The sequence below is a fragment of the Oncorhynchus keta genome, unplaced genomic scaffold (genome assembly GCF_023373465.1).
Source record: "Oncorhynchus keta strain PuntledgeMale-10-30-2019 unplaced genomic scaffold, Oket_V2 Un_contig_15443_pilon_pilon, whole genome shotgun sequence".
NCBI lineage: Eukaryota > Metazoa > Chordata > Actinopteri > Salmoniformes > Salmonidae > Oncorhynchus > Oncorhynchus keta.
Window position 1 is genome coordinate 15,578 of NW_026279320.1, and position 23,306 is coordinate 38,883.

Genomic DNA, 23,306 nt, shown 5'->3' on the forward strand with positions numbered 1-23,306 from the left:
GATGTCTCTGTTGCAGGTCCTAATGGACATGTCTGACCTGATGTCTCTGTTGCAGGTCCTAATGGACACGTCTGACCTGATGTCTCTGTTGCAGGTCCTAATGGACACGTCTGACCTGATGTCTCTGTGTCCGTCCCAGGTGTTGGACATGTCTGACCTGATGTCTCTGTGTCCGTCCCAGGTGTTGGACATGTCTGACCTGATGTCTCTGTGTCCGTCCCAGGTGTTGGACATGTCTGACCTGATGTCTCTGTGTCCGTCCCAGGTGTTGGACACGCCTGACCTGATGTCTCTGTTGCAGGTCCTAATGGACACGTCTGGACGTTATGTCTCTGTTGCAGGTCCTAATGGACACGTCTGACCTGATGTCTCTGTTGCAGGTCCTAATGGACACGTCTGACCTGATGTCTCTGTGTCCGTCCCAGGTGTTGGACACGTCTGACCTGATGTCTCTGTTGCAGGTCCTAATGGACATGTCTGACCTGATGTCTCTGTTGCAGGTCCTAATGGACATGTCTGACCTGATGTCTCTGTGTCCGTCCCAGGTGTTGGACATGTCTGACCTGATGTCTCTGTTGCAGGTCCTAATGGACATGTCTGACCTGATGTCTCTGTGTCCTGGCCCCAGGTGTTGGACATGTCTGACCTGATGTCTCTGTTGCAGGTCCTAATGGACATGTCTGACCTGATGTCTCTGTGTCCGTCCCAGGTGTTGGACATGTCTGACCTGATGTCTCTGTGTCCGTCCCAGGTGTTGGACATGTCTGACCTGATGTCTCTGTTGCAGGTCCTAATGGACATGTCTGACCTGATGTCTCTGTGTCCGTCCCAGGTGTTGGACATGTCTGACCTGATGTCTCTGTGTCCGTCCCAGGTGTTGGACATGTCTGACCTGATGTCTCTGTTGCAGGTCCTAATGGACACGTCTGACCTGATGTCTCTGTTGCAGGTCCTAATGGACACGTCTGACCTGATGTCTCTGTTGCAGGTCCTAATGGACACGTCTGACCTGATGTCTCTGTTGCAGGTCCTAATGGACACGTCTGACCTGATGTCTCTGTTGCAGGTCCTAATGGACACGTCTGACCCTGATGTCTCTGTTGCAGGTCCTAATGGACACGTCTGACCTGATGTCTCTGTTGCAGGTCCTAATGGACATGTCTGACCTGATGTCTCTGTTGCAGGTCCTAATGGACATGTCTGACCTGATGTCTCTGTGTCCGTCCCAGGTGTTGGACATGTCTGACCTGATGTCTCTGTTGCAGGTCCTAATGGACATGTCTGACCTGATGTCTCTGTTGCAGGTCCTAATGGACATGTCTGACCTGATGTCTCTGTTGCAGGTCCTAATGGACATGTCTGACCTGATGTCTCTCTGTTGCAGGTCCTAATGGACACGTCTGACCTGATGTCTCTGTTGCAGGTCCTAATGGACACGTCTGACCTGATGTCTCTGTTGCAGGTCCTAATGGACACGTCTGACCTGATGTCTCTGTTGCAGGTCCTAATGGACACGTCTGACCTGATGTCTCTGTTGCAGGTCCTAATGGACACGTCTGACCTGATGTCTCTGTTGCAGGTCCTAATGGACACGTCTGACCTGATGTCTCTGTTGCAGGTCCTAATGGACACGTCTGACCTGATGTCTCTGTTGCAGGTCCTAATGGACACGTCTGACGTTATGTCTCTGTTGCAGGTCCTAATGGACACGTCTGACGTTATGTCTCTGTTGCAGGTCCTAATGGACACGTCTGACGTTATGTCTCTGTTGCAGGTCCTAATGGACATGTCTGACCTAATGTCTCTGTTGCAGGTCCTAATGGACATGTCTGACCTGATGTCTCTGTGTCCGTCCCAGGTGTTGGACATGTCTGACCTGATGTCTCTGTTGCAGGTCCTAATGGACATGTCTGACCTGATGTCTCTGTTGCAGGTCCTAATGGACATGTCTGACCTGATGTCTCTGTTGCAGGTCCTAATGGACACGTCTGACCTGATGTCTCTGTGTCCGTCCCAGGTGTTGGACATGTCTGACCTGATGTCTCTGTTGCAGGTCCTAATGGACATGTCTGACCTGATGTCTCTGTTGCAGGTCCTAATGGACATGTCTGACCTGATGTCTCTGTGTCCGTCCCAGGTGTTGGACATGTCTGACCTGATGTCTCTGTTGCAGGTCCTAATGGACATGTCTGACCTGATGTCTCTGTTGCAGGTCCTAATGGACATGTCTGACCTGATGTCTCTGTGTCCGTCCCAGGTGTTGGACATGTCTGACCTGATGTCTCTGTTGCAGGTCCTAATGGACATGTTTGACCTGATGTCTCTGTTGCAGGTCCTAATGGACATGTCTGACCTCATGTCTCTGTTGCAGGTCCTAATGGACACGTCTGACCTGATGTCTCTGTTGCAGGTCCTAATGGACACGTCTGACCTGATGTCTCTGTTGCAGGTCCTAATGGACATGTTTGACCAGGACGAGGACATCGGTCTGGTGTCTCAGTGTACGGAGGAGCCGTCGTCGTCGGGGGAGCTGACCTACGATGACCTGGTGCGCTTGGAGATTGCAGAGGAGCGCCAGTACCTGCGGGAGCTTGACCTCATCATCAAGGTGTTCCGACATCACTTCCTGTTCAACAACAAGATCTTCACGCCTCAGGTGAAAACAGTGTAACAGCTTATAGACACCTCTGGTGGAAACGGCGCATAGACACCTCTGGTGGAAACAGTGTAACAGGTAATAGACACCTCGGGTGGAAACAGTGTATAGACACCTCGGGTGGAAACAGTGTATAGACACCTCGGGTGGAAACAGTGTAACAGATAATAGACACCTCGGGTGGAAACAGTGTAACAGATAATAGACACCTCGGGTGGAAACAGTGTAACAGATAATAGACACCTCGGGTGGAAACAGTGTAACAGATAATAGACACCTCGGTGGAAACAGTGTAACAGATAATAGACACCTCGGGTGGAAACAGTGTAACAGATAATAGACACCTCGGGTGGAAACAGTGTAACAGATAATAGACACCTCGGGTGGAAACAGTGTAACAGATAATAGACACCTCGGGTGGAAACAGTGTAACAGATAATAGACACCTCAGGTGGAAACAGTGTAACAGATAATAGACACCTCGGGTGGAAACAGTGTAACAGATAATAGACACCTCAGGTGGAAACAGTTTATAGACACCTCGGGTGGAAACAGTGTAACAGATAATAGACACCTCGGGTGGAAACAGTGTAACAGATAATAGACACCTCAGGTGGAAACAGTGTAACAGATAATAGACACCTCAGGTGGAAACAGTGTAACAGATAATAGACACCTCGGGTGGAAACAGTGTAACAGATAATAGACACCTCGGGTGGAAACAGTGTAACAGGTAATAGACACCTCGGTGGAAACAGTGTAACAGATAATAGACACCTCGGTGGAAACAGTGTAACAGATAATAGACACCTCGGTGGAAACAGTGTAACAGATAATAGACACCTCGGTGGAAACGGCGCATAGACACCTCGGGTGGAAACGGCGCATAGACACCTCGGGTGGAAACGGCGCATAGACACCTCGGGTGGAAACGGGCGCATAGACACTCGGGTGGAAACGGCGCATAGACACCTCGGGTGGAAACAGTGTAACAGATAATAGACACCTCGGGTGGAAACAGTGTAACAGATAATAGACACCTCGGGTGGAAACAGTGTAACAGATAATAGACACCTCGGGTGGAAACGGCGTATAGACACTCGGGTGGAAACGGCGTATAGACACCTCGGGTGGAAACGGCGCATAGTCGGGTGGAAACGGGCGCATAGACACCTCCGGGTGGAAACAGTGTAACAGATAATAGACACTCGGGTGGAAACGGCGTATAGACACCTCGGGTGGAAACGGCGTATAGACACCTCGGGTGGAAACGGCGCATAGACACCTCGGGTGGAAACGGGCGCATAGACACCTCGGGTGGAAACGGGCGCATAGACACCTCGGGTGGAAACGGCGCATAGACACCTCGGGTGGAAACGGCGCATAGACACCTCGGGTGGAAACGGCGCATAGACACTCGGGTGGAAACGGCGCATAGACACCTCGGGTGGAAACGGCGCATAGACACCTCGGGTGGAAACGGGCGCATAGACACCTCGGGTGGAAACGGCGCATAGACACCTCGGGTGGAAATGGTAGCTGGGTTATAAACATCTTATAAAACACCTTGTTCGTTTCCTTGTTCCTTGTCAATCATTGGCTCATTGATGAAATATAGCATTATGACAATATCTCTAATTAAATCATTCAAAACCCTTTATTAATGCAGTTGCAGACAGAAGTTGACAACGGGAACAATGAATGCATGTTTCCCAGTAAGTTCTGCATCAAAGAAGAGGTCTCAAGTCGTTTTATTGGGCGGCAGCGTAGCCTAGCGGTTAGAGCGTTGGACTAGTAACCGGAAGGTTGCGAGTTCAAACCCCGAGCTGACAAGGTACAAATCTCTTGTTCTGCCCCTGAACAGGCAGTTAACCCACTGTTCCCAGGCCGTCATTGAAAATAAGAATGTGTTCTTAACTGACTTGCCTGGTTAAATAAAGGTAAGATAAAATAATCAAAAATGTATTAAACCCAAAGGCCGGCCCTAGTGATGCCACTGCCTACGTCATTATCTTCTATTCCTGAGACCAAAACCATGCCTACTCCACACTTTTAAACTCTTGTTTATATAGCTATCTAAAAGCTTAGCAGTAAATGTCTATGTTGATATATAGTGGAACGTCTGACTAATCTCTTGTCTCTTAGACTCCCCTGCAGAGTTCTGTCTTCACAGTCTCAGACAGTTTCTTCATAAGAAGCAGAGAGACTAGAAAAGTACTGTGGAACAATGATAAACCGAATATAATGAATATATATGTTGTTAATCTGTAGTCTAAGGACCCTATAAAAAGTAAGGAGGGAGGGGTCTTATAACCCCTCTTCTATTAATACCTCATAAGCATAATCAATGATTATAATACAGTTTAAATGTATTTGGCTAAGGTGAATGTAAACAACCTCCAACTGTATATTCGAACAGTCAGCTGAGTCATATGTTAGAATAGTCTTAGTTGAAAATTCAAACGTTGTCGTATACGAGTCGTATACTGTATCAGTCAAAAGTTTGGACACACCTACTCATTCAAGGGTTTTTCTTTATTTTGACTATTTTCTACATTTGTAGAATAATAGTGAAGACATCAACACTATGAAATAACACATATGGAATCAGGTAGTAACCAAAAAAAGTGTTAAGCAAATCTAAATATACTTAAGATGTTTGATTCTTCAAAGAAGCCACCCTTTGCCTTGACTGCTTTGCATGCTCTTGGCATTCTCCCAACCAGCTTCATGAGGTAGTCACCTGGAATGCATTTCAATTAACAGATGTGAATTTCTTTCCTTCTTAATGCGTTTGAGCCAATCCATTGTGTTGTGACAAGGTAGGGTTGGACGTAAAACACACCACCAGGCTGTGTAAGGGGTTCCCGAGTGGCACAGCGGTCTAAAGCACTGCATCTCAGTGCTAGAGGCATCATTACAGACCCTGGTTCGATTCCAGGCTGTATCACAACCAGCTGAGATTGGGAGTTTCCCATAGGGTGGCACACAATTGGCCCAGCATCGTCCGGGTTAGGGTTTGGCCGTGGTAAGCCATCATTGTAAATAATAATTTGTTCTTAACTTACTTGCCTAGTTAAATAAAGGTTCAATAATTAATTAATTAATTAATGAAAGGGCTATTTGACCAAGGAGAGGGATGGAGTGCTGCATCGGATTACCTGGCCTCCACAATCACCTGACCTCAACCTAATTTGAGATGGTTTGGGATGAGTTGGACCGCAGAGTGAAGGAAAAGCAGCCGACAAGTGCTCAACATTATGTGGGAACTCCTTCAAGACTGTTGGAAAAGCATTCCAGGTCAAGCTGGTTGAGAGAATGCCAAGAGTGTGCAAAGGGTGGCTATTTGAAGAATCTCAAATATGACCTATATGGCCTTATTTCTATTACATCATATTGGATGACTGTCCATTCATATTCCATTCAACCAGTTCAATGTAACAGTGACGGGTTTAGGGTTAGAGGTCGACGGGTTTAGGGTTAGAGGTCGACTGATAATGTTTTTCAACGCCTGATACCAATTTATTGGAAGACCAAAAAAAAAAGCTGATACCGAATAAAAACAATGTGTGTGTGTGTGTGTGTAATAATGACAATTACAACAATCCTGAATGAACAATGAACACTTTTATTTTAACTTAATATGATACATAAAATCTATTTAGTCTCAAATAAAAATGAACCGTGTTCAATTTGGTTTAAATATAATGCAAAAACAAAGTGTTGGAGAAGAAAGTAAAAGTGCAATATGTGCCATGTAAAAAAAGCTAACGGTTCAATATTCCCAGTTCGTCAATTTCCCAGTTAAGATGTTTTAGGTTGTAGTTATTATAGGAATTATGACGCGGCGACTATTTCTCTCTATACCATTTGTATTTCATTATACCTTTGACTATTGGATGTTCTAATAGGTACTTTAGTATTGCCAGCCTAATATCGGGAGTTGATAGGCTTGAAGTCATAAAAGCGCTGTGCTTCTAGCATTGCTGAGAGCTTCTGGCAAACGCAGTAAAGTGCTGTTTGAATGAATGCTTATGATCCTGCTGCTGCCTACCACCGCGCTCTATCAAATCATAGACTTAATTATAATATAATAAACACACAGAAATACGAGCCTTAGGTCATTAATATGGTCAAATCCGGAAACTATATTATCCAAAACAAAACGTTTATTCTTTCAGTGAAATATGGAACCGTTCTGTATTTTATCTTAACGGGTGGCATCCTAAGTCTAAATATTCCTGTTACATTGCACAACCTTCAATGTTATGTCATAATTATGTACAATTCTGGCAAATTAATTAAGGTCTTTGTTAAGAAGAAACACATCTCATAACGAGCCAGGAGGCCCAAACTGCTTTTGTTAAATCACCCTTTTGGCGAAGTTGAAGTAGGCTGTGATTCGATGATAAATTAACAGGCACCGCATTGATTATATGCAACGCAGGACAAGCTAGTTAACCAAGTAATGTCATCAACCATGTGTAGTTAACTAGTGATTATGTGAAGATTGATTCTTTTTTATAAGATATGTTTAATGCTAGCTGGCAACTTACCTTGGCTCCTTGCTGCCACAAGGTCCTTTTGACGCTGCACTCTTGTAACAGGTGGTCAGCCTGCAGTAACAGGTGGTCAGCCTGCCACACAGTCTCCTCGTATATCGCAATGTCATCGGCCATAATCGGGGCGTCCAAAAAGGCAGATTCACGATTTTGTTTTGAGCACTTGAAATCGGCCCTAATTAATCGGCCATGCCGATTTAATCGGTCGACCTCTGTTTAGGATACGACATGATACTCTAATTGTCCCTATACCCATCATGAGATTGCTACAACCTAGCCTACGAACGAAAGTTTACAACGTAGGTACACACAGGTCGAGAGAACACTAAGTCGTGGATGTATTAGGACAGAGGCCTGTTTACATACAGTCAGGCAAGTTTACAAACATTTTGACCGTATACCAAAGCCATTTTCACCCAACCCCTGTGTCAGACCGTTACCGCTAAACTACCGTAATCAGATAACTGGCTAATCAGGAGCTGCAATGCTGCTGTGATGTGAAATGCTTGGGTTGACTTCATAACCTTCCTGTGCACCTTCATAACCTTCCTGTGCACCTTCATAACCTTCCTGTGCTTCACAAACAGGCTGAACATTCACTATTGTATCCTAGAAGACTGTTCTGTTCTGAGACTTTTCAGAGAAGTAAAGATTATTGTCCTGCTGCCAAAAAAGAAACAATCGTAAACACTGAGGTTCAAATCACGGTTTAAACACAGAAAATCCCCTTTTTTTTTGTTAAAACACTGGATTGCATTTCACTTGGCTGAAGAAAAACTGTGCTGAGTGGAGAGTTTTGTTTTATTTAATGGTCTGCTGTGGCTTTGCCTATTTGGGACAGACAGTGTATCGTTTGAGTGAGCACGACTATATACATAATTAACTACTAACAGATAGCCACATCTGTTGCTCCTGACAAAATACATTTAGAGCTGACTGCAAAAATATCCTGGAAAATGGCTTTGAGATGTCCAGGAAGTGTAATGGGTCAAATATGGCTTTGAGATGTCCAGGAAGTGGAATGGGTCAAATATGGCTTTGAGATGTCCAGGAAGTGTAATGGGTCAAATATGGCTTTGAGATGTCCAGGAAGTGGGATGGGTCAAATATGGCTTTGAGATGTCCAGGAAGTGGAATGGGTCAAATATGGCTTTGAGATGTCCAGGAAGTGGAATGGGTCAAATATGGCTTTGAGATGTCCAGGAAGTGGGATGGGTCAAATATGGCTTTGAGATGTCCAGGAAGTGGGATGGGTCAAATATGGCTTTGAGATGTCCAGGAAGTGGGATGGGTCAAATATGGCTTTGAGATGTCCAGGAAGTGGAATGGGTCAAATATGGCTTTGAGATGTCCAGGAAGTGGAATGGGTCAAATATGGCTTTGAGATGTCCAGGAAGTGGGATGGGTCAAATATGGCTTTTGAGATGTCCAGGAAGTGGGATGGGTCAAATATGGCTTTGAGATGTCCAGGAAGTGGGATGGGTCAAATATGGCTTTGAGATGTCCAGGAAGTGGGATGGGTCAAATATGGCTTTGAGATGTCCAGGAAGTGGAATGGGTCAAATATGGCTTTGAGATGTCCAGGAAGTGGAATGGGTCAAATATGGCTTTGAGATGTCCAGGAAGTGGAATGGGTCAAATATGGCTTTGAGATGTCCAGGAAGTGGAATGGGTCAAATATGGCTTTGAGATGTCCAGGAAGTGGAATGGGTCAAATATGGCTTTGAGATGTCCAGGAAGTGTAATGGGTCAAATATGGCTTTGAGATGTCCAGGAAGTGGGATGGGTCAAATATGGCTTTGAGATGTCCAGGAAGTGGAATGGGTCAAATATGGCTTTGAGATGTCCAGGAAGTGGGATGGGTCAAATATGGCTTTGAGATGTCCAGGAAGTGGAATGGGTCAAATATGGCTTTGAGATGTCCAGGAAGTGGGATGGGTCAAATATGGCTTTGAGATGTCCAGGAAGTGGGATGGGTCAAATATGGCTTTGAGATGTCCAGGAAGTGGGATGGGTCAAATATGGCTTTGAGATGTCCAGGAAGTGGGATGGGTCAAATATGGCTTTGAGATGTCCAGGAAGTGGGATGGGTCAAATATGGCTTTGAGATGTCCAGGAAGTGGGATGGGTCAAATATGGCTTTGAGATGTCCAGGAAGTGGGATGGGTCAAATATGGCTTTGAGATGTCCAGGAAGTGGGATGGGTCAAATATGGCTTTGAGATGTCCAGGAAGTGGAATGGGTCAAATATGGCTTTGAGATGTTCAGGAAGTGGGATGGGTCAAATAATGAGACAACAACCTCCGTATGTGAAGGATGATATCCACTATCTAATGCCTTATCATCTCTTAAGGACTGTGCGGTGTACCGTTTTATGGGGTCGTGTATTTCCATATTAAACTAACATCATGTTCTCTCTGGCTCCCTGCAGGATGTTGAGGTTATCTTCAGCAACATTTCGGACATTCATGAGCTGACGGTCAAACTTCTGGGGCTGATAGAGGACGCAGTGGAGATGACCGCTGACACTAGCCCTCATCCTCTGGTGGGCAGCTGCTTCGAGGACCTGGCAGAGGTAGGACATCATACACAGCTAGTTCATCAATAAGGTACCAGAGTGTTATATGGGGAATCTAGTTCATCAATAAGGTACCAGAGTGTTATATTGGGAATCTAGTTCATCAATACTGTACCAGAGTGTTATATTGGGACTCTAGTTCATCAATAAGGTACCAGAGTGTTATATTGGGAATCTAGTTCATCAATAAGGTACCAGAGTGTTATATTGGGACTCTAGTTCATCTATACTGTACCAGAGGGTTATATTGGGACTCTAGTTCATCAATACTGTACCAGAGTGTTATATTGGGACTCTAGTTCATCAATACTGTACCAGAGTGTTATATTGGGACTCTAGTTCATCAATACTGTACCAGAGGGTTATATTGGGACTCTAGTTCATCAATAAGGTACCAGAGTGTTATATTGGGACTCTAGTTCATCAATACTGTACCAGAGGGTTATATTGGGACTCTAGTTCATCAATACTGTACCAGAGTGTTATATTGGGACTCTAGTTCATCAATACTGTACCAGAGGGTTATATTGGGACTCTAGTTCATCAATACTGTACCAGAGTGTTATATTGGGACTCTAGTTCATCAATACTGTACCAGAGTGTTATATGGGGAATCTAGTTCATGAATAAGGTACCAGATTGTTATATTGGGAATCTAGTTCATCAATACTGTACCAGAGTGTTATATGGGGAATCTAGTTCATGAATAAGGTACCAGATTGTTATATTGGGAATCTAGTTCATCAATACTGTACCAGCGTGTTATATTGGGACTCTAGTTCATCAATACTGTACCAGAGTGTTATATTGGGACTCTAGTTCATCAATAAGTTACCAGAGTGTTATATTGGGACTCTAGTTCATCAATAAGGTACCAGAGTGTTATATTGGGAATATATTTCCAGTTAACGGGTGTTGTTCTGCCTGTCATAGGTACCTACAATACCTAGTTGTACATTACACACATTCAGGGACACTTCTAGCCTACTCCCAGATCTCTTCTTTCAACTCCAGGAGCAGGCGTTTGATCCGTATGAGACCCTGTCTCAGGACATCCTGTCCAGACAGTTCCACGAGCACTTCAGCAGCCTGATGGCCCGGCCTACTGTAGGACTATACTTCCAGGTAACACACACACACACACACACGCACACGCGGTACCGGATGGCCAGGCCCACAATAGTACCTCTAGGTAAACATGCAACCTGGCATTGACACAAAGAGATTATTTCAGAGATATACACTGCGTTGGTGTCTTAAACTCTCAACTGGAAGTTAACATGGAGGTTTCCAACATGTTGCATGGTTAATGCACACAAGGTTATCTGGCTTACCCTTCTCTGATTGGTTGTTCAGTGTTCGTAACGAGGTTCTCGGGCTTACTCCTTTCTGATTGGATGTTCCGTGTCCGTAACGAGGTTCTCGGGCTTACTCCTTTCTGATTGGTTGTTCCGTGTCCGTAACGAGGTTCTCGGGCTTACTCCTTTCTGATTGGATGTTCCGTGTCCGTAACAGGAGATATTCTAGCTGATGCTAAATTCCCTAAAAATGTCTGTGAAGAACATGCTTCCTTCCTGTAGTTTAGTTAGTTATCCACATTGATCTGTTGTGTTGTTACCTGGACATTCCTCCCCTCAGGAACAGCAGTCAATTATTATACTAAAAACTAATGCCTCCCGGCACCTATTCAAGACAGTGTTTGATGTTGTATTCCATCTGAGAGCGTTGAGACAGGCAGGATAAATCAGGCCTATATAACACGTAAGGCTGGTAGTGTTTCCAGGTGAGGTCACTGGGAAAACTCTTGCCTTTTTTAAATATAGTTGATGAAGAGTGAGCCTCTTTGTGGTCCTGTGATGCTCTATGTTCTGATGGAAACGTCCTTCTTGATTCTGGTCCTTTGTTGTTAGCCTCTGTCTGGCCTGCTTCTCTGGGCTGTCTGGCCTCAGAGCCTCTGTCTGGCCTGCTTCTCTGGGCTGTCTGGCCTCAGAGCCTCTGTCTGGCCTGCTTCTCTGGGCTGTCTGGCCTCAGAGCCTCTGTCTGGCCTGCTTCTCTGGGCTGTCTGGCCTCAGAGCCTCTGTCTGGCCTGCTTCTCTGGGCTGTCTGGCCTCAGAGCCTCTGTCTGGCCTGCTTCTCTGGGCTGTCTGGCCTCAGAGCCTCTGTCTGGCCTGCTTCTCTGGGCTGTCTGGCCTCAGAGCCTCTGTCTGGCCTGCTTCTCTGGGCTGTCTGGCCTCAGAGCCTCTGTCTGGCCTGCTTCTCTGGGCTGTCTGGCCTCAGAGCCTCTGTCTGGCCTGCTTCTCTGGGCTGTCTGGCCTCAGAGCCTCTGTCTGGCCTGCTTCTCTGGGCTGTCTGGCCTCAGAGCCTCTGTCTGGCCTGCTTCTCTGGGCTGTCTGGCCTCAGAGCCTCTGTCTGGCCTGCTTCTCTGGGCTGTCTAGCCTCAGAGCCTCTGTCTGGCCTGCTTCTCTGGGCGGGAGGGGGGAGCGGAGGGGCTGGATGCTATGACAATGTTGACTCGGGTTACTCTGCCCAGTCCACCAGTCATCCCTTCATCAGGTTACTCTGCCCAGTCTACCAGTCATCCCTTCATCAGGTTACTCTGCCCAGTCTACCAGTCATCCCTTCATCAGGTTACTCTGCCCAGTCCACCACAGTCATCCCTTCATCAGGTTACTCAGTCCAGTCCACCAGTCATCCCTTCATCAGGTTACTCTGCCCAGTCATCCCTTCATTGGGTTACTCTGCCCAGTCCACCACAGTCATCCCTTCATCAGGTTACTCAGTCCAGTCCACCAGTCATCCCTTCATCAGGTTACTCTGCCCAGTCCACCACAGTCATCCCTTTATCAGGTTACTCTGTCCAGTCCACCAGTCATCCCTTCATCAGGTTACTCTGCCCAGTCCACCACAGTCATCCCTTCATCAGGTTACTCTGCCCAGTCCACCACAGTCATCCCTTCATCAGGTTACTCAGTCCAGTCCACCAGTCATCCCTTCATCAGGTTACTCTGCCCAGTCATCCCTTCATTGGGTTACTCTGCCCAGTCCACCACAGTCATCCCTTCATCAGGTTACTCAGTCCAGTCCACCAGTCATCCCTTCATCAGGTTACTCTGCCCAGTCCACCACAGTCATCCCTTCATCAGGTTACTCTGTCCAGTCCACCAGTCATCCCTTCATCGGGTTACTCTGCCCAGTCCACCACAGTCATCCCTTCATCAGGTTACTCTGCCCAGTCCACCACAGTCATCCCTTCATCAGGTTACTCTGCCCAGTCCACCACAGTCATCCCTTCATCAGGTTACTCTGCCCAGTCCACCACAGTCATCCCTTCATCAGGTTACTCAGTCCAGTCCACCAGTCATCCCTTCATCAGGTTACTCTGCCCAGTCATCCCTTCATCGGGTTACTCTGCCCAGTCCACCACAGTCATCCCTTCATCAGGTTACTCAGTCCAGTCCACCAGTCATCCCTTCATCAGGTTACTCTGCCCAGTCCACCACAGTCATCCCTTCATCAGGTTACTCTGTCCAGTCCACCAGTCATCCCTTCATCAGGTTACTCTGCCCAGTCCACCACAGTCATCCCTTCATCAGGTTACTCTGCCCAGTCCACCACAGTCATCCCTTCATCAGGTTACTCAGTCCAGTCCACCAGTCATCCCTTCATCAGGTTACTCTGCCCAGTCATCCCTTCATCGGGTTACTCTGCCCAGTCCACCACAGTCATCCCTTCATCAGGTTACTCAGTCCAGTCCACCAGTCATCCCTTCATCAGGTTACTCTGCCCAGTCCACCACAGTCATCCCTTCATCAGGTTACTCTGTCCAGTCCACCAGTCATCCCTTCATCAGGTTACTCTGCCCAGTCCACCACAGTCATCCCTTCATCAGGTTACTCTGCCCAGTCCACCACAGTCATCCCTTCATCAGGTTACTCTGCCCAGTCCACCACAGTCATCCCTTCATCGGGTTACTCTGCCCAGTCATCCCTTCATCAGGTTACTCTGCCCAGTCCACCACAGTCATCCCTTCATCAGGTTACTCTGCCCAGTCCACCACAGTCATCCCTTCATCAGGTTACTCTGCCCAGTCCACCACAGTCATCCCTTCATCAGGTTACTCTGCCCAGTCCACCACAGTCATCCCTTCATCAGGTTACTCAGTCCAGTCCACCAGTCATCCCTTCATCAGGTTACTCTGCCCAGTCCACCACAGTCATCCCTTCATCAGGTTACTCTGCCCAGTCCACCACAGTCATCCCTTCATCAGGTTACTCTGCCCAGTCCACCACAGTCATCCCTTCATCAGGTTACTCAGTCCAGTCCACCAGTCATCCCTTCATCAGGTTACTCTGCCCAGTCATCCCTTCATTGGGTTACTCTGCCCAGTCCGCCACAGTCATCCCTTCATCAGGTTACTCAGTCCAGTCCACCAGTCATCCCTTCATCAGGTTACTCTGCCCAGTCCACCACAGTCATCCCTTCATCAGGTTACTCTGTCCAGTCCACCAGTCATCCCTTCATCAGGTTACTCTGCCCAGTCCACCACAGTCATCCCTTCATCAGGTTACTCTGCCCAGTCCACCACAGTCATCCCTTCATCGGGTTACTCTGCCCAGTCATCCCTTCATCAGGTTACTCTGCCCAGTCCACCAGTCATCCCTTCATCAGGTTACTCTGCCCAGTCCACCACAGTCATCCCTTCATCAGGTTACTCTGCCCAGTCCACCACAGTCATCCCTTCATCAGGTTACTCTGCCCAGTCCACCACAGTCATCCCTTCATCAGGTTACTCTGCCCAGTCTACCACAGTCATCCCTTCATCAGGTTACTCTGCCCAGTCCACCACAGTCATCCCTTCATCAGGTTACTCTGCCCAGTCCACCACAGTCATCCCTTCATCAGGTTACTCTGCCCAGTCTACCAGTCATCCCTTCATCAGGTTACTCTGCCCAGTCTACCACAGTCATCCCTTCATCAGGTTACTCTGCCCAGTCCACCATAGTCATCCCTTCATCAGGTTACTCTGTCCAGTCCACCAGTCATCCCTTCATTGGGTTACTCTGCCCAGTCCACCACAGTCATCCCTTCATCAGGTTACTCAGTCCAGTCCACCAGTCATCCCTTCATCAGGTTACTCTGCCCAGTCATCCCTTCATCGGGTTACTCTGCCCAGTCCACCACAGTCATCCCTTCATCAGGTTACTCTGTCCAGTCCACCACAGTCATCCCTTCATCGGGTTACTCTGCCCAGTCATCCCTTCATCGGGTTACTCTGCCCAGTCATCCCTTCATCAGGTTACTCTGCCCAGTCCACCACAGTCATCCCTTCATCAGGTTACTCTGCCCAGTCCTCCCTTCATCAGGTTACTCTGCCCAGTCCACCACAGTCATCCCTTCATCAGGTTACTCTGCCCAGTCCACCACAGTCATCCCTTCATCAGGTTACTCTGCCCAGTCTACCACAGTCATCCCTTCATCAGGTTACTCTGCCCAGTCTACCACAGTCATCCCTTCATCAGGTTACTCTGCCCAGTCCACCACAGTCATCCCTTCATCAGGTTACTCTGCCCAGTCCACCACAGTCATCCCTTCATCAGGTTACTCTGCCCAGTCTACCAGTCATCCCTTCATCAGGTTACTCTGCCCAGTCTACCACAGTCATCCCTTCATCAGGTTACTCTGCCCAGTCCACCACAGTCATCCCTTCATCAGGTTACTCTGCCCAGTCCACCACAGTCATCCCTTCATCAGGTTACTCTGTCCAGTCCACCACAGTCATCCCTTCATCAGGTTACTCTGCCCAGTCCACCACAGTCATCCCTTCATCAGGTTACTCTGCCCAGTCCACCACAGTCATCCCTTCATCAGGTTACTCTGCCCAGTCCACCACAGTCATCCCTTCATCAGGTTACTCTGCCCAGTCCACCACAGTCATCCCTTCATCAGGTTACTCTGTCCAGTCCACCAGTCATCCCTTCATTGGGTTACTCTGCCCAGTCCACCACAGTCATCCCTTCATCAGGTTACTCTGCCCAGTCCACCACAGTCATCCCTTCATCAGGTTACTCTGCCCAGTCTACCACAGTCATCCCTTCATCAGGTTACTCTGCCCAGTCCACCACAGTCATCCCTTCATCAGGTTACTCTGCCCAGTCTACCACAGTCATCCCTTCATCAGGTTACTCTGTCCAGTCCACCACAGTCATCCCTTCATTGGGTTACTCTGCCCAGTCCACCACAGTCATCCCTTCATCAGGTTACTCTGCCCAGTCCACCACAGTCATCCCTTCATCAGGTTACTCTGCCCAGTCTACCACAGTCATCCCTTCATCAGGTTACTCTGCCCAGTCCACCAGTCATCCCTTCATCAGGTTACTCTGCCCAGTCCACCAGTCATCCCTTCATCGGGTTACTCTGCCCAGTCATCCCTTCATTGGGTTACTCTGCCCAGTCCACCACAGTCATCCCTTCATCAGGTTACTCTGCCCAGTCTACCACAGTCATCCCTTCATCAGGTTACTCTGCCCAGTCCACCACAGTCATCCCTTCATCAGGTTACTCTGCCCAGTCTACCACAGTCATCCCTTCATCAGGTTACTCTGCCCAGTCCACCACAGTCATCCCTTCATCAGGTTACTCTGCCCAGTCTACCACAGTCATCCCTTCATCAGGTTACTCAGTCCAGTCCACCAGTCATCCCTTCATGAGGTTACTCTGCCCAGTCATCCCTTCATTGGGTTACTCTGCCCAGTCCACCACAGTCATCCCTTCATCAGGTTACTCAGTCCAGTCCACCAGTCATCCCTTCATCAGGTTACTCTGCCCAGTCCACCACAGTCATCCCTTCATCAGGTTACTCTGTCCAGTCCACCAGTCATCCCTTCATCAGGTTACTCTCCCCAGTCCACCACAGTCATCCTTCATCAGGTTACTCTGCCCAGTCTACCACAGTCATCCCTTCATCAGGTTACTCTGCCCAGTCCACCACAGTCATCCCTTCATCAGGTTACTCTGCCCAGTCTACCACAGTCATCCCTTCATCAGGTTACTCTGTCCAGTCCACCAGTCATCCCTTCATTGGGTTACTCTGCCCAGTCCACCACAGTCATCCCTTCATCAGGTTACTCTGCCCAGTCCACCACAGTCATCCCTTCATCAGGTTACTCTGCCCAGTCTACCACAGTCATCCCTTCATCAGGTTACTCTGCCCAGTCCACCAGTCATCCCTTCATCGGGTTACTCTGCCCAGTCATCCCTTCATTGGGTTACTCTGCCCAGTCTACCAGTCATCCCTTCATCAGGTTACTCTGCCCAGTCCACCACAGTCATCCCTTCATCAGGTTACTCTGCCCAGTCCACCACAGTCATCCCTTCATCAGGTTACTCTGCCCAGTCTACCACAGTCATCCCTTCATCAGGTTACTCTGCCCAGTCCACCACAGTCATCCCTTCATCAGGTTACTCTGCCCAGTCTACCACAGTCATCCCTTCATCAGGTTACTCTGCCCAGTCTACCACAGTCATCCCTTCATCAGGTTACTCTGCCCAGTCTACCACAGTCATCCCTTCATCAGGTTACTCTGCCCAGTCCACCACAGTCATCCCTTCATCAGGTTACTCTGCCCAGTCTACCACAGTCATCCCTTCATCAGGTTACTCTGCCCAGTCCACCACAGTCATCCCTTCATCAGGTTACTCTGCCCAGTCCACCACAGTCATCCCTTCATCAGGTTACTCAGTCCAGTCCACCAGTCATCCCTTCATCAGGTTACTCTGCCCAGTCATCCCTTCATCGGGTTACTCTGCCCAGTCCACCACAGTCATCCCTTCATCAGGTTACTCTGCCCAGTCCACCACAGTCATCCCTTCATCAGGTTACTCTGCCCAGTCATCCCTTCATCAGGTTACTCTGCCCAGTCCACCACAGTCATCCCTTCATCAGGTTACTCTGCCCAGTCTACCACAGTCATCCCTTCATCAGGTTACTCTGCCCAGTCCACCACAGTCATCCCTTCATCAGGTTACTCTGCCCAGTCTACCACAGTCATCCCTTCATCAGGTTACTCTGCCCAGTCCACCACAGTCATCCCTTCATTGGGTTACTCTGCCCAGTCCACCACAGTCATCCCTTCATCAGGTTACTCTGCCCAGTCATCCCTTCATCAGGTTACTCTGCCCAGTCCACCACAGTCATCCCTTCATCAGGTTACTCTGCCCAGTCTACCACAGTCATCCCTTCATCAGGTTACTCTGCCCAGCCCACCAGTCATCCCTTCATCAGGTTACTCTGCCCAGTCCACCACAGTCATCCCTTCATCAGGTTACTCTGCCCAGTCCACCACAGTCATCCCTTCATCAGGTTACTCTGCCCAGTCCACCACAGTCATCCCTTCATCAGGTTACTCTGCCCAGTCATCCCTTCATCAGGTTACTCTGCCCAGTCCACCACAGTCATCCCTTCATCAGGTTACTCTGCCCAGTCCACCACAGTCATCCCTTCATCAGGTTACTCTGCCCAGTCCACCACAGTCATCCCTTCATCAGGTTACTCTGCCCAGTCCACCACAGTCATCCCTTCATCAGGTTACTCTGCCCAGTCCACCACAGTCATCCCTTCATCAGGTTACTCTGCCCAGTCCACCACAGTCATCCCTTCATCAGGTTACTCTGCCCAGTCCACCACAGTCATCCCTTCATCAGGTTACTCTGCCCAGTCCACCACAGTCATCCCTTCATCAGGTTACTCTGCCCAGTCCACCACAGTCATCCCTTCATCGGGTTACTCTGCCCAGTCATCCCTTCATCAGGTTACTCTGCCCAGTCATCCCTTCATTGGGTTACTCTGCCCAGTCCACCACAGTCATCCCTTCATCAGGTTACTCAGTCCAGTCCACCAGTCATCCCTTCATCAGGTTACTCTGCCCAGTCCACCACAGTCATCCCTTCATCAGGTTACTCTGTCCAGTCCACCAGTCATCCCTTCATCAGGTTACTCTGCCCAGTCCACCACAGTCATCCCTTCATCAGGTTACTCTGCCCAGTCCACCACAGTCATCCCTTCATCAGGTTACTCTGCCCAGTCCACCAGTCATCCCTTCATCGGGTTACTCTGCCCAGTCCACCACAGTCATCCCTTCATCAGGTTACTCTGCCCAGTCCACCACAGTCATCCCTTCATCGGGTTACTCTGCCCAGTCATCCCTTCATCAGGTTACTCTGCCCAGTCCACCACAGTCATCCCTTCATCAGGTTACTCTGCCCAGTCCACCACAGTCATCCCTTCATCAGGTTACTCTGCCCAGTCCACCACAGTCATCCCTTCATCAGGTTACTCTGCCCAGTCCACCACAGTCATCCCTTCATCAGGTTACTCTGCCCAGTCCACCACAGTCATCCCTTCATCAGGTTACTCTGCCCAGTCCACCACAGTCATCCCTTCATCAGGTTACTCTGCCCAGTCTACCACAGTCATCCCTTCATCAGGTTACTCTGCCCAGTCCACCACAGTCATCCCTTCATCAGGTTACTCTGCCCAGTCCACCACAGTCATCCCTTCATCAGGTTACTCTGCCCAGTCTACCAGTCATCCCTTCATCAGGTTACTCTGCCCAGTCCACCACAGTCATCCCTTCATCAGGTTACTCTGCCCAGTCCACCACAGTCATCCCTTCATCAGGTTACTCTGTCCAGCCCACCAGTCATCCCTTCATCAGGTTACTCTGCCCAGTCCACCACAGTCATCCCTTCATCAGGTTACTCTGTCCAGTCCACCAGTCATCCCTTCATTGGGTTACTCTGCCCAGTCCACCACAGTCATCCCTTCATCAGGTTACTCTGCCCAGTCTACCACAGTCATCCCTTCATCAGGTTACTCTGCCCAGTCCACCACAGTCATCCCTTCATCAGGTTACTCTGCCCAGTCTACCAGTCATCCCTTCATCAGGTTACTCTGCCCAGTCCACCACAGTCATCCCTTCATCAGGTTACTCTGTCCAGTCCACCAGTCATCCCTTCATTGGGTTACTCTGCCCAGTCCACCACAGTCATCCCTTCATCAGGTTACTCTGCCCAGTCCACCACAGTCATCCCTTCATCAGGTTACTCTGCCCAGTCCACCACAGTCATCCCTTCATCAGGTTACTCTGCCCAGTCCACCACAGTCATCCCTTCATCAGGTTACTCTGCCCAGTCCACCAGTCATCCCTTCATCGGGTTACTCTGCCCAGTCATCCCTTCATCAGGTTACTCTGCCCAGTCTACCAGTCATCCCTTCATCAGGTTACTCTGCCCAGTCATCCCTTCATCAGGTTACTCTGCCCAGTCTACCAGTCATCCCTTCATCAGGTTACTCTGCCCAGTCCACCACAGTCATCCCTTCATCAGGTTACTCTGCCCAGTCCACCAGTCATCCCTTCATTGGGTTACTCTGCCCAGTCCACCACAGTCATCCCTTCATCAGGTTACTCTGCCCAGTCCACCACAGTCATCCCTTCATCAGGTTACTCTGCCCAGTCTACCACAGTCATCCCTTCATCAGGTTACTCTGCCCAGTCCACCACAGTCATCCCTTCATCAGGTTACTCTGCCCAGTCTACCACAGTCATCCCTTCATCAGGTTACTCTGCCCAGTCCACCACAGTCATCCCTTCATCAGGTTACTCTGCCCAGTCTACCACAGTCATCCCTTCATCAGGTTACTCTGCCCAGTCCACCACAGTCATCCCTTCATCAGGTTACTCTGCCCAGTCTACCACAGTCATCCCTTCATCAGGTTACTCTGCCCAGTCCACCACAGTCATCCCTTCATCAGGTTACTCTGCCCAGTCTACCAGTCATCCCTTCATCAGGTTACTCTGCCCAGTCCACCAGTCATCCCTTCATCAGGTTACTCTGCCCAGTCCACCACAGTCATCCCTTCATCAGGTTACTCTGCCCAGCCCACCAGTCATCCCTTCATCAGGTTACTCTGCCCAGTCCACCACAGTCATCCCTTCATCAGGTTACTCTGTCCAGTCCACCAGTCATCCCTTCATTGGGTTACTCTGCCCAGTCCACCACAGTCATCCCTTCATCAGGTTACTCTGCCCAGTCCACCACAGTCATCCCTTCATCAGGTTACTCTGTCCAGCCCACCAGTCATCCCTTCATCAGGTTACTCTGCCCAGTCCACCACAGTCATCCCTTCATCAGGTTACTCTGTCCAGTCCACCAGTCATCCCTTCATTGGGTTACTCTGCCCAGTCCACCACAGTCATCCCTTCATCAGGTTACTCTGCCCAGTCTACCACAGTCATCCCTTCATCAGGTTACTCTGCCCAGTCCACCACAGTCATCCCTTCATCAGGTTACTCTGCCCAGTCTACCAGTCATCCCTTCATCAGGTTACTCTGCCCAGTCCACCACAGTCATCCCTTCATCAGGTTACTCTGTCCAGTCCACCAGTCATCCCTTCATTGGGTTACTCTGCCCAGTCCACCACAGTCATCCCTTCATCAGGTTACTCTGCCCAGTCCACCACAGTCATCCCTTCATCAGGTTACTCTGTCCAGTCATCCCTTCATTGGGTTACTCTGCCCAGTCCACCACAGTCATCCCTTCATCAGGTTACTCTGCCCAGTCCACCACAGTCATCCCTTCATCAGGTTACTCTGTCCAGTCATCCCTTCATCAGGTTACTCTGCCCAGTCATCCCTTCATTGGGTTACTCTGCCCAGTCCACCACAGTCATCCCTTCATCAGGTTACTCTGCCCAGTCCACCACAGTCATCCCTTCATCAGGTTACTCTGTCCAGTCATCCCTTCATCAGGTTACTCTGCCCAGTCATCCCTTCATTGGGTTACTCTGCCCAGTCCACCACAGTCATCCCTTCATCAGGTTACTCTGCCCAGTCTACCACAGTCATCCCTTCATCAGGTTACTCTGCCCAGTCCACCACAGTCATCCCTTCATCAGGTTACTCTGCCCAGTCCACCACAGTCATCCCTTCATCAGGTTACTCTGCCCAGTCCACCACAGTCATCCCTTCATCAGGTTACTCTGCCCAGTCCACCACAGTCATCCCTTCATCAGGTTACTCTGCCCAGTCTACCACAGTCATCCCTTCATCAGGTTACTCTGCCCAGTCTACCACAGTCATCCCTTCATCGGGTTACTCTGCCCAGTCCACCACAGTCATCCCTTCATCAGGTTACTCTGCCCAGTCTACCAGTCATCCCTTCATCAGGTTACTCTTACCAGTCATCCCTTCATCAGGTTACTCTGCCCAGTCCACCAGTCATCCCTTCATCAGGTTACTCTGCCCAGTCCACCAGTCATCCCTTCATCACGTTACTCTGCCCAGTCCACCAGTCATCCCTTCATCAGGTTACTCTGTCCAGTCCACCAGTCATCCCTTCATCAGGTTACTCTGCCCAGTCCACCACAGTCATCCCTTCATCAGGTTACTTAGTCCAGTCCACCAGTCATCCCTCTTCTCTGAACTCCTGATCATCCCTTCATCATTTTCCTCTCTCCTCTGTCTCTCCTCTCCTCTCTCTATCCATACATATTATTTACATTTACATTTAAGTCATTTAGCAGACGCTCTTATCCAGAGCGACTTACAAGTTAGGTACTAGACCCTCCATAGTCTGTCTCTACAGTAGTATGGTAATGTTGTAGTCTGTCTCTACAGTAATATGTAATGCTGGTGTCTGTCTCTACAGTAATATATAATGGTGTCTGTCTCTACAGTAATATCTAATGGTGTCTGTCTCTACAGTAATATGTAATGTTGGTGTCTGTCTCTACAGTAGTATGTAATGTTGTCTGTTTTTACAGTAATATGTAATGGTGTCTGTCTCTACAGTAATATGTAATGGTGTCTGTCTCTACAGTAGTATATAATGGTGTCTGTCTCTACAGTAATATGTAATGGTGTCTGTCTCTACAGTAGTATATAATGGTGTCTGTCTCTACAGTAATATGTAATGGTGTCTGTCTCTACAGTAATATGTAATGGTGTCTGTCTCTACAGTAATATGTAATGGTGTCTGTCTCTACAGTAATATGTAATGGTGTCTGTCTCTACAGTAGTATATAATGGTGTCTGTCTCTACAGTAATATGTAATGGTGTCTGTCTCTACAGTAGTATATAATGGTGTCTGTCTCTACAGTAATATGTAATGGTGGTGTCTGTCTCTACAGTAATATGTAATGGTGGTGTCTGTCTCTACAGTAATATGTAATGGTGGTGTCTGTCTCTACAGTAATATGTAATGGTGGTGTCTGTCTCTACAGTAGTATGTAATGGTGGTGTCTGTCTCTACAGTAGTATGTAATGGTGGTGTCTGTCTCTACAGTAGTATGTAATGGTGGTGTCTGTCTCTACAGTAGTATGTAATGGTGGTGTCTGTCTCTACAGTAGTATGTAATGGTGGTGTCTGTCTCTACAGTAATATGTAATGGTGGTGTCTGTCTCTACAGTAATATGTAATGGTGGTGTCTGTCTCTACAGTAATATGTAATGG

At 48.5% G+C, this 23,306-nt stretch overlaps 1 protein-coding gene and 1 long non-coding RNA gene across 4 annotated transcripts in view; both read left to right on the forward strand.

Moving 5' to 3' along the window:
• The window catches only part of LOC127918983 (son of sevenless homolog 2-like), a gene marked incomplete at its 3' end in the record, with an annotated part of 34,216 nt that overhangs the window by 6,387 nt on the left and 4,523 nt on the right, over window positions 1–23,306 (forward strand). The window contains exons 3-5 of the mRNA XM_052502309.1: window positions 2,450–2,656; window positions 9,650–9,793; window positions 10,811–10,921. Coding sequence (XP_052358269.1) covers window positions 2,450–2,656; window positions 9,650–9,793; window positions 10,811–10,921 — 462 coding nt within the window. The remainder of the gene's footprint in view (window positions 1–2,449; window positions 2,657–9,649; window positions 9,794–10,810; window positions 10,922–23,306) is intronic.
• Window positions 17,278–18,219, forward strand: LOC127918984 (uncharacterized). Of its 3 annotated transcripts, none has more exons than XR_008101622.1 (3): window positions 17,278–17,370; window positions 17,671–17,699; window positions 18,195–18,219. It is a non-coding gene; the product is annotated as an uncharacterized LOC127918984 (long non-coding RNA). The 3 variants fall into 3 exon arrangements; XR_008101621.1 differs by lacking the exon at window positions 17,671–17,699 and adding an exon at window positions 17,934–17,962; XR_008101620.1 differs by lacking the exon at window positions 18,195–18,219 and adding an exon at window positions 17,934–17,958.